The sequence below is a fragment of the Gossypium hirsutum genome, chromosome D06, assembly GCF_007990345.1.
Source record: "Gossypium hirsutum isolate 1008001.06 chromosome D06, Gossypium_hirsutum_v2.1, whole genome shotgun sequence".
In the NCBI taxonomy this organism is placed as follows: domain Eukaryota; kingdom Viridiplantae; phylum Streptophyta; class Magnoliopsida; order Malvales; family Malvaceae; genus Gossypium; species Gossypium hirsutum.
The window spans coordinates 20041832-20053582 of record NC_053442.1 but is presented as its reverse complement, the minus strand read 5'-3'; the positions used below and the strand labels follow the sequence as shown (position 1 = coordinate 20053582).

The window sequence follows — 11751 nt, the reverse complement described above, 5'->3', positions numbered from 1 at the left end:
ACAACTATGTATTTAGGTTATTTTTATATAAAAATCTTTTTAATTTTTAAATTTTTATATTTAAAATTTTGTTTTTTTAATTTAGAAATAATATAAATAACCTAATATTTTATAAAATAAAAACATATAAACTTTCTAAAATATATATCTAAAATGAATCTGAATAAATTAGTAACTATTTGTCTAAATTCATTCTTAATATAAAAAATATTTTGTTTATTAATTTATATATTTTTAAAGATTTTTAAAAAATTAATTTATGTTTATCAATTATAGTTAGTACAAAAGAGGCGAATCTAGGGAGTCTGGCAAGGGCCTAGCCCCCTAAAATAGAAAATTACTATTTAAGCCCTTAAAATTTTTTTAAAAATTTTAAGTTAGTAAAGATAAATTTGTATTTTAACCCCCTCTAAAATTATAAAAATTCAATTTAATCCTTTAAATTTTATAAATATATAGAAAAAATTAAAATTTCATTCGACCCCTAAAAAAATGTTCTGATTTCACCCCTAAATACAAACTAATTATATTAGTACGAAAGTACCAATCTAAATAATCGAATACAATTTCAATTTCTCAAAAAATAAACTACAAAAATCAAGTCTATTGGCAGCAAACAGATAGTATATGAATTTAAATAACATGATTATCATCATGCATACAATTACATAATTTATAAAATACAAATTCTTTGTTTAATTCAATGATGTTACTTAACATCAAATTCAGGCGGACATTAACAAAAAGAAAATTATTCAGGCCCACATTCTATTATAATTTAAATATAATTAAAATATATTATAAATTGTTGTATTTTTTATAAATTTAGAATTTAATTATTATATTTTTATTTCAAAGAATTTAATTTTTTTTAATTTTAAAATTTATGTCTAATTTTTTTATATTGAATTTATTAATGTGACATTTTAAATTTAAAAAAAATCTATAACTAAAAAAACATTTTAAGGAACTTGAATTTGACAAAATAATTTTAATTATGTTAATAAATTGTACTTAAATTTTGAAACCTAAAAAATAAAATGCTAAATTTTTCAATATAAAAGTATAAAATTAAATTTCAAATTTAGAAATAGTACAAAAATTTATTGCATATTTTGACCTATAGATAATATATATATATAAAAATTTAAATTACAACTAATGGTAGCCAATGGAAAATAAAAGAATGGGTTTTGGTAAAAGTAAGATTCAAACAAAGAAATTAACAAAATAGGAAGTTTCCCGCAAGTTGCCAAATTCTACTTTTATATATATATACACATCTTGTTGACCCAATACTTTTAACGCTTGACTCGCCCACTACTCCATAAAGCTTTTCAATGGCTGGGCCTATGCTTTCGCTTCACTCTTCTGTAGGTTTCACTTTAGTCAAGAAGCAGCGCACCAGTGCAGAGCATGATGGTTGACTGTTCCACCAACTATCTTTTTACCAAAATCCTCGTATATTTGCTACTAATTGCGAAACTGTCATTCAAACAGCGTGAAGACTCAAACATTACGCAAGAGGAGAGAAAGTAAAAACAAATCCACAGTAAATGGATTTATTTATCAAATAAAATATATATACGAAAAATCATTTGTTACACTTCCTGCAGAATTCACAAGCAAAAGCAAGGTCAAAAAGGTAAGTGTCAAAAGTAGAGTAAAAAAATTCAATTAATAAGAGTTCTTTTAGCTCCATTTGTGAGATTAAAACATTTCACAGAAGGTAAAAAAAAAACCTCGTATATTTAAGTAAGAATGGTTGTAGAGTAAAAGCAATGGCAATCGTAGATAAATTATTAAAATTAATGCGTGTAAAGACCAAACTCTTACCAGTTGCGACCAGAACTGATTCACAGTCTGAAATCTGAACCTGAAAGTCTATACTAAACAGAACCCAAAGCTTGCTTATAAGAGTGAGCCCAGGCAAGGCCATACTCACCCATGAAAGTTAAAAAAACCAGTCCTTTTCCAGAAAAAAGGAAAGCAAGTACCTGTCCAATATCCAGAAAATGTCTGTATTATGCTTATCCTTTCTCTTCCTCCTCTTCCTCTCCACGCCCTTCAAAGCCATTTCACAAGACATCAACGCTGAACGAACCCTTCTTCTCAAACTTAAACAACAGCTCGACAATCCACCCTCCATTGGATCCTGGAACTCATCATCCTCACCGTGTGATTGGCCGGAGATCAACTGCACCGCTGGTTCAGTTACTGAAGTTCATCTCCGCGACAAAAACATCACGGTAAGAGTTCCTCCAACAATATGTGGCCTTAAAAACCTCACTGTCCTTGACCTTTGGGACAATTTCATCCCTGGAGAGTTCCCAATCCTTTACAATTGTTCAAAGCTTCAAGTCTTAGACCTTTCTCAAAACTATTTTGTTGGTCCAATCCCTGATGATATTGACCGATTGTCATCTCTGGTTTACTTGGATATTAGTGGCAACAATTTTTCCGGTAATATTCCACCAAGTATTGGAAGATTACCGGAGTTGAAAGCCTTGTACATATACCGAAATCAGTTCAAGGGAACATTTCCTAAAGAAATTGGAAACTTGACCAATCTTGAGGTTTTGGATATGGCTTATAACGAGTTTGTCCCCATGAAAATACCACTAGAGTTCGGTCAGATGAGCAAGTTGAAGTACTTATGGATGAGAACAAACAATTTGATTGGTGAAATCCCTGAAAGTTTCAACAATCTTTCCAGTCTACAGCACTTGGACCTAGCTATAAACAATTTGGAGGGCCCCATTCCTAGTATGATGTTCTCCTTGAAGAATTTAACAATTCTTTATCTCTTCCACAATAAGCTGTCCGGTGGGATACCCGAAACCATCGATGCATTGAATCTGATTGAAATCGATCTTTCGGTGAATAACTTGACAGGCTCCATTCCAGAAGACTTCGGAAAGCTGCAGCATTTGGAGTTTCTAAACCTGTTTGCGAATCAGTTAACAGGAGGGATACCAACAGGCATTGGTCGACTTCCTGCCTTGGGTGATTTTCGTGTTTTCCAGAACAGATTGAGCGGAGTCTTGCCACCGGAATTCGGCCTTCACTCAAAGCTTTTAGGATTCGAGGTGTCAGAGAATCAATTCAGTGGCCAACTGCCTGAAAATTTATGTGCTGGTGGTGTCCTACAAGGAGTGGTTGCATTTACAAACAATCTCAGTGGGCAAATACCAGAGTCGCTTGGAAATTGTCCTACTTTGCGCACTGTTCAACTTCACAACAACAAGTTCTCCGGTGAGATTCCCCGACATCTGTGGATGACTTTCAATTTGTCGAGCTTGATGCTAACAAACAATTCCTTTTCGGGCAAACTACCAAGTAGAGTTACATGGAATTTGTCAAGGGTGGAAATCAGTGACAACAAGTTCTCTGGTGAAATCCCAACCGGAATTGCATCTTGGTCAAATTTGGTCGTCTTTAAAGCGAGCAACAACTTATTTTCGGACAAAATTCCAAAGGAGATAACAGCTCTTTCTCGCCTCGATACTCTGCTTCTCGACGGTAACAATTTTTCCGGTGAACTACCATCTGAAATAATCTCATGGAGATCGTTAACTACATTAGATGTCTCCAATAACAAGCTTTATGGTCAAATCCCTGTTGCGATCGGGTCTTTACCTGATCTGCTGAACTTGGATTTATCTGAAAACCAATTCTCTGGTCAAATTCCTCCTGAAATAGGCAACCTGAAGCTGACTTCACTCAACTTGTCATCCAATCAACTTGTTGGAAGGATTCCCAAGCAGTTAAATAACCTTGTATATGAAAGCAGTTTCGTGAAAAATGCTGATTTATGTGCAGATCATCCAATTCTAAAGCTTCCAGACTGCTATTCCAAACTCCATCAGCCCAAGAGACTGTCATCTAAATACCTTGCCATGATTGTAGCACTTGCCATCCTTGCTTCCACAGTTATCCTTCTATTGACCTTCTTCCTAGTTCAAGACTATAAGAGGAGAAAGCGTCAAGAGTATCTAGCAACATGGAAGTTGACCTCATTCCAGAGATTGGACTTCACAAAGAGAAACATACTGTCCAACTTGACTGATAACAATCTCATTGGAAGTGGTGGCTCTGGGAAAGTTTATCAAATTGTCATAAGCCATTCAGGCGAATCTGTTGCCGTGAAGAAAATTTGGAATAGTATAAGAGTGGGTCACAAGCTCGAGAAAGAGTTCTTAGCAGAAGTTGAAATATTGAGCAACATTCGCCATTCCAACATAGTGAAGTTATTATGTTGCATTTCCAGCGAAGATTCAAAGCTGCTGGTATACGAGTATATGGAAAACCAGAGTCTTGATAGATGGCTTCATGGGAATAAAAGAAGCTCAGTGTCAGGGACGAGTTCCGTCCACCATGCTATATTGGACTGGCCAAGAAGGTTGCAAATTGCGGTTGGAGCTGCTCAGGGGCTATGCTACATGCACCATGAGTGCCTTACACCAATCATCCATCGTGATGTGAAGTCTAGCAATATCTTGTTGGACTCTGAATTCAATGCAAAAATTGCAGATTTTGGACTTGCTAAGATGCTAACTAGGCATGCAAGTTCTCAAACAATGTCAGCAATTGCAGGGTCCTTCGGTTACCTCGCCCCAGGTAAAAGCACTTAAAATCATTACTGTTGTCCCCTTACGAATCTCAACTATCTTTTGAATCAGAAAGATTGCAGCATCCCTTTAACACAAAGTTGTTATTTGACATTGCAGAGTATGCATATACAACAAAAGTGAATGCAAAGGTTGATGTTTACAGCTTTGGAGTGGTACTGCTGGAATTGGTGACAGGAAGAAAAGCCAACAACATAGACGAGAATATGAGCTTGGTAGAATGGGCATGGCAGCACTTCTCAGAGGATAAGCCAATAGATCAAATACTTGATCCAGAGGTCAAAGAACCATCCTACATGGAGGAAATGATACTGGTATACAAAGTAGGAATCCTCTGTACACATGCATCACCTTCTACCAGGCCTTCCATGAATGAAGTTTCGAATATCCTTCGTAGCTGTTGTCTTCCTGATGGTCATGCAGCCAAAAAAGTGGGAAGTGAATTTGAAGTAGCTCCACGTCTAGGCAGAGACACTGATGCTTATTTTTCCAGTTACAAGCACAGTAAGAAGGGATCCGAGGAAGATGACAGCATGATTTATGTCGTCTGAATCTATAGATAGCAACGGTGACCCTAAAGTGGAAAACACCATTGCAATATGGACAACAATATCAACAAGATTCAGAAGAGTAAAAAAGCAAGCCTTGCTCGTTTATTTTAACACTTCTTAAGGATTAACATGGGAACGTCTGCTGAATATGCTAGGCAAGGAAAAAAAACTCCTCGGTAGTCTAGCTGCAAATAGCTTTCTGTATGTGAGAGAGATGAGTTTACCAACTAGAAAGAAAGCATCGAATTGTATTATTAGGTATCAACTGTGTACAAAGGATTAACCAAAGTTGCAAAAAATAAAATAAAATAAAAATAAATGATACAGAGCTCTGCCATTATGATATTATACAATTCCTCGATTAATAATACTTGATTCATAAATAGAGCGAAAACCGACTGCCACCACAGTACGAGTGTTTAAAATTGAGATAGCAGCCATTCAAAGCACCAGCATTCTTAGCTTCATGGCTCCTCCAATCTAAAACCACAGAGCAAAACAGGCAATCTATGCAAGCAATTAAAGGAACACTTACTGAGGCACCGGCCTTACTCCTTTGGTAACAACTCTCCACATGCATCATCTACAACACATTATGTCATTGACTTCAAACTCGACCTGCTAAAAATGATTTAAAAAAAAATAAGCGTAAAGAGATCATAATTTGCATAAACAAAACAGAATTTCCATAAGCACATGCCTGACCATTGGCTTCTGTGAAGTTACAGACCTAGCTCCATCTTGAGAACGTACAACCTTTCCAACTGGGATATTTTGCTATAAAATAAAATAAGATCAAAAGGCCAATTAGTTACCCAAAAATAGTCTATGGATATTTAAGAAATAAGAGGGAGGGTCAAGTATCTGAGCCTGTAGACAATAAACATAGTCAGGATCTTAAGCACAATCACTGGAAACATAGCCCGAATGATGGTGGTACAGGGCCTGCCACCACATATGTACCAGTTAGGAGATTTGCGGGGAAAAATTAACATTAATTAAAAGAAATTAGAGAAGACAACTAGACAATCACAATGATTACATGAAAATGCAGAAAGATTTCCTAAAAGAAGAACACAACAGAGTCATAAGATCCTCAAAGTCATCAAAAATAAAGATTTTATTCCCACACCATTAAACATCAAGTTATGACCAGTTCCTTAATTAAAAGAAATTAGGGAAGACAACTAGACAATCGCAATGATTACATGAAAATGCTCAAAGATTTCCTAAAAGAAGAACACAAGAGAGTCATAAGATCCTGAAAGTCATCTGAAATGAAGATTTTATTCCCACACCATTAAACATCAAGTTATGACCATTTCCTTACTCAAAACTTCATTTCTCAAGAACAATATACAAAAATACAGATTAAAAACACAATGACCCAACTATACAGAACAAGACAAGCAACAAAGAAGGTAACCGAAACAGAAAACAAAACAGTATGAGAAGCAGCTACTACAAAGTAGATGATTAAAAACATTAAGTAACTTAAGTCCAAAAGTAAGATTCAAAACCTTCAATTCTTCAGACAAACAATTTTGGAGAACACCACTTGCATTTGGATGTCCGTAACCAGAAGTGAATCTAAATCTGCAATGCAGACACCACCACCCTGCAAAGATCCCCGACTCTCACTATCTCCATAACTTCCAGTATTCTCGCTGCCATTCGCTACAATCTTTTAACCAAATACCTCAAACAAAGAAATTCACCACGCAATTGAGGCTCTGCACATTGGAACTTCACCCAAATACACTTTCAGCAGTTTCTACTACTGCTGTTTTATTACACAATTTGACCGCCTCTTGATCAACCCCAACACCACCTCCTTTCCAGTTTAATTTTTTCCTAGAAAATCCAGTCTCTAAATCATCCATGTAAGCTAATGCCAAATCCTCAATTTTCTCTTGATACAAGCTACTCTTGCATGTCTCCCTTGTTTCAGAATTAGGAACTTCACATGCAGTAAGGAACTCCTGCCTAAGAACAGGTTCACCCATCTGTTCAGCAGGCTCTGCATTTCTAACTACTGGCAAATTATCGACATTTAAAGAAGGCTGCCCGCGTATGGTGAGGGACCCTGGACTATCAGTTCTAGCCCGCAGAATGGTAATCTCAACATTTCTTTCTTTACTGTCTAACAGCCCACTAGACAGCCTATCAACAGAATTTCCATCAACATCCCCACATCTTCGGTGATCTGGTTTAACTGGTTGACCAATACTAATATGAGATGTTCCACCAGATCCCCTTGTACTACTTTCTAGAGAAACAGACCCCAACCTCTGGGGGCTAATAGAGGCCCGCTTCTCAGGTTTGTCCAATTTTTTGTCAACTGTTTCATTGTCATGTTTTCTCTTAATTTGTCTTTCTGCAGACCCTGACCGTGACCTTGTGACAACTTCACAAGTTTTTCCACTATGCTGGTTTGGATGCCCCGATGGTCGAGGCCGTCTATATCCATCAGGGAAAACAAAGCCAGGAAGCTGCTTCCTACGAACATGAGAAACATAAATATCCATTCCCGGTTTCTAATACAGGTAAATACTTATCTCCTGTCTGAACTCATCAACTGTTCCACGTATGTCAAATTGTTGACCTTCTTGACCAATCACTCCCACTTTCCTCTGCAAGCCCATGAAGAATGCACAATGTGCAAACTGCTTGGATGTATCTACATGCTCATTTGGGTAAGGATGACACTGCAACATTCCATTTGTGTCCCGCTCTATCTGCAGAGTGACATAGAAACCATGAGAAAAAGAAAATATTCACTGCACTGAATTCTTATCTTAAAAATCATAAAAAGGAAAATTTAGCCCAGACATCAAAGCTCGATAGAGTACTCCTCCACTGGCGAAGTTAATGTTTACCTTCAAGGTGAGCTGCCTAAGCCGTGATCCCACCCAGCCTTTCCATACCAACAAATCATCGGCATCTGCTGAAACTATGTCAACTTGTAGATAATTTTTGTATGCCTCAAAGAAAATATAAGGTTCAAACAAAGCATCCCATTGAGCTTTGTTTAGCTCAATCTCCTACATAATAACAAAAATATTAAGATGAGTCATCAATAGTTCAAGCCTCAATGCAGGCAGCAAGACCTTAATACAATATCCTTGTATAATCTCACCTCACATATCTTATTACCATATTGGAACTGCTCAATCATAACACAAAGGGTGCTTATAGAGACATTGTAACTGGAGTTCATGCAAGGGTATGCTGGAGTTATTATTGGCATATGATGAAACCGGTCACGAGGATTCTTCCAAGGATCCCAGACAGGAAATCCAAGTTCATCCTCTTCTATTGAGCACAACATAACAGGGTTCAGCCACCTCCACCGAGTATATACTCTAAAAAATCGAGAAACCAGCATACCAGGTATTGCATTGGGATAAAGCTGGCACACCGTGCGACTAGAAGAGCCCAGTTTACACCTCCTAGAAATCCTGTAACCTATAAACAAGTAAAAACAGAAAAATAAAATAAAACATGATACGGAAGCAAAAAAGCCACTGAAAAGGAAATCAATAACTACCAATCTTACATTGGAATAAATGCAACGCCTTTTGGCCCAGAACTTCAGACATCTAAGCGTCATGCGAAAGTGCTATAATTATACAATGGATTAGAAGTGTGCAAAATGAGAAAAATTAATAAAAATAAAACAAGTGGAGGTCAACACACAATACTCACCTCAACATTTGGAACAAGTTTAAGGATTTGATTAGCAACCCTGCACCCATTAAGACTTCGAACAGTTTGCTCATCAACATTAAGCAGAACAGAGCCTTGTGAGATATCAAGATCCTGTTGATTAGTTCAAAAAAGAACATAGATATCAAAATTGAGAGCAACTAAACATGCACTGCAAATGTAACATTCATATAACTAGTAACAGAACATTATGGAATTTCTATATTGGTCGGTCCCTTCAGCAAATGTAACATTCAAGAGTCAAGTCCTGACCATAAATTCAGTTAAAACACTCCAAGACCCATCCAACTGCTGGTCAAATTCATTTTGAACCCAAACTTATAAATTGTCTAAATACAGTAGAAGGCACTTTTGCTTATTGAAACCATTGAGGAAAAAACCGAGGAGGCCACTAAAAGAACTCCTATATTAGGAGGTATCTATGAGTTGCAAAAGGTCAGATATGACAATTTTGCCAATTACTTAATAAGAATAATGTGCTGTTTTAAACAAAAGAATACCAGATAGGCATACTGCCTTATACTTAAAATTGCCTATCAGTTATTATAAAACAAATAGGTTGACAACATATCAAGAAAACCAAGAAAGGTTTCTTTATCAGAGAATAGCTCATACCACCTGCAATGTGTAGATAAAACCATTCTTGGCCTTCACTTAAGCATTAAGAGATGCAATGCAGCAGTAACGTAGACACATGTAAATGGAAAAAATCATCAAATGGAATACAAACTTACATCTGGAACAACCAAAAGAGAAATACTAGCATAAAGAAGATCAATTGATATCCCTTGGAACTTAAATTTCATTACTGGGACATGAGCATCTGGAACGGGTTGAAGTTCAGTAACTTCTTCCATTTCAGCCAAAATATCACGCAAAATGATGAAGAAATCTTCCTAGCAAAGTTCAAATTAATATTAGTCAAACTCGAACTACACCCCACCAAACTTAGTTGAAGGTGCAACTCTTTTTTCTTTGTTTTTTTAAAAAAAGCAGATAAAAAACACCTCACGGTTCACATAAGATGGCCCAACACACAGGGTGTCTATGTCAGCCCCAGGTCCATGCACCTAATCAAAATATGAATTGTTGCTTAGCATATGAATATCAAAGATCGATTAAACTTGTGACACGCAAATCAAAACAATCCAAACAGAATTAACATCAATGGCAGTTGGCAGAGCAACAGACGAAGTACATGCCCACAGAGAAACCTTAATAATTCTAGAGTTTCTACAAACGCCAAGCAATGCCAGAAAGAATATGAGTTAACGAAATAGTAGACTTCATAGAGAATTAGAGTTCATACTTACCCCTAAACGGTAAGATCCAAAAGTGAAAATGACAGCATTTGCTTCTTCCACCATCTGATCTGTGTAGCCCTTTTTGACGTGTTAATTGCTTTACCCAACTTTTTACAATCTATAAGGAAAATAATTCACTTTTTTCAGAACTACACCAAAATATGAGATTCGGTCAAAACACCTAAACTTCAGAACAAAAAAAAGAGATCAAACATCTTTAACTGAACAACATGCTAAAGCCATCTGCAGTGCATTTCTCTTTCATAATTAGTTTATTTCTCGGCAAATGTTTTTTCCCTGAAAGATATACCAAAATAATTAATAGAAATGAAAGATTTATATCACCGTGCAATCACCATAACGTGCAAACCAACTAGGTGCTTAGTAATTAAATGAAAAACATGAACCAATAGTCCCAAAACAGCAACGTACAAACAACTATTTACATTTTTCTTCCTCTAATGGCAACAAGCAAACTTCAATTATTAGCTAATTACCTCGGTGATATGGCCAAGAACCTCTTCCCTTTTCGAAGATCCTTCTTTGCTCTCGTAAAGCCCAGACTCTATCAAAAACTGCAGAAATAAAGAACAACTCGTGAATTAAATATCATTAAAACTATGCAATCCTTAAACACACATACACACACGAGATTACCTTCTCCAATTCCGTATTCCGTTGAATATCAGCCTCAACAGGCCCCGCAAGGGATATTGGTTTTATGATTCCATGCTTCTTCACAGACCGTGGTTGCTGCGGCGAAGATCCGTTAGGGCTCCGAGTATCCATCGGTTTCAGAAGTTAACAAACCCAATAAACGACACCGAATAAAAAGAAAGCTTGAAGTTAACGCCCAATAAACTCAAGCAACCGCAATGGGAATCAAACAAATTTAACAAACATGAGCTAATGAAGTTTATGTTATAAACCAAAATATTTGAAAGGTTCAAAATTTTGTCTTTTTTTTTTTTTCAGATGCGATTTTAAACAAGAAAGAACAAACAGAGAAAAGACCGGAACCCTAATTCGTTGAATGGTAGGAAAACAGTTTGGGAGGTTCAACGAAGAAGGCCAAACACGGAATTTCAAGGAATACCGTAGCAGATCTAAACTCGAAATTCAATAACAGTGCACAAAGACGAAAGAAAGACCAAAGACCGAGACCGCGAAGGAAAAGCTGGAGGAAATTGAGCGTTGCGTTTGGTAGGGTTTATCCGTTTATGTTTTTGCTTCTTTTCCCACTGTACCGTAATTAGATTAAGGTTTAACTGCAAACTTGGTCCTCAAACTATCATTTTCCTCTCATTTTACCCCAAAATAAGAAACCGCTAGTCAGTTGTAACATTATTAGACTAAGGTTTAAATGAAAATTTGATCCTCAAATTATACCCCTTTTTCTCTTAGGCACCTCAAAATATATTGAGGGCAAATTTTACATTTTTGTTCTTTTAAAATATATAAATTTAAAACGGGATAATGGCAGAAATTTTCAATGTACTTTATTACATATTTCGATATACTTTTCAATTAGGGCAA

The 11751-nt window shown here is 36.2% G+C and overlaps 1 protein-coding gene, 1 long non-coding RNA gene and 1 pseudogene across 2 annotated transcripts; 1 reads left to right on the top strand and 2 right to left on the bottom strand.

Annotated features, from left to right (window-relative positions):
* Window positions 1-1179: 1179 nt before the first annotated feature.
* On the bottom strand, window positions 1180-1974 carry LOC121218506 (uncharacterized). Its single transcript, XR_005914789.1, has 2 exons — window positions 1837-1974; window positions 1180-1485 (listed from the first exon to the last, which is right to left on the bottom strand). It is a non-coding gene; the product is annotated as an uncharacterized lncRNA (long non-coding RNA).
* On the top strand, window positions 1786-5506 carry LOC107901513 (receptor-like protein kinase HSL1). The gene is made up of 2 exons (XM_016827573.2): window positions 1786-4620; window positions 4731-5506. Exons 1-2 carry the CDS (start codon window positions 2016-2018, stop codon window positions 5180-5182), a joined length of 3057 nt encoding a protein of 1018 aa, XP_016683062.1. The 5' UTR covers window positions 1786-2015; the 3' UTR covers window positions 5183-5506.
* Window positions 5411-11426, bottom strand: LOC107901514 (nuclear poly(A) polymerase 4-like; annotated as a pseudogene).
* Window positions 11427-11751: the final 325 nt, after the last annotated feature.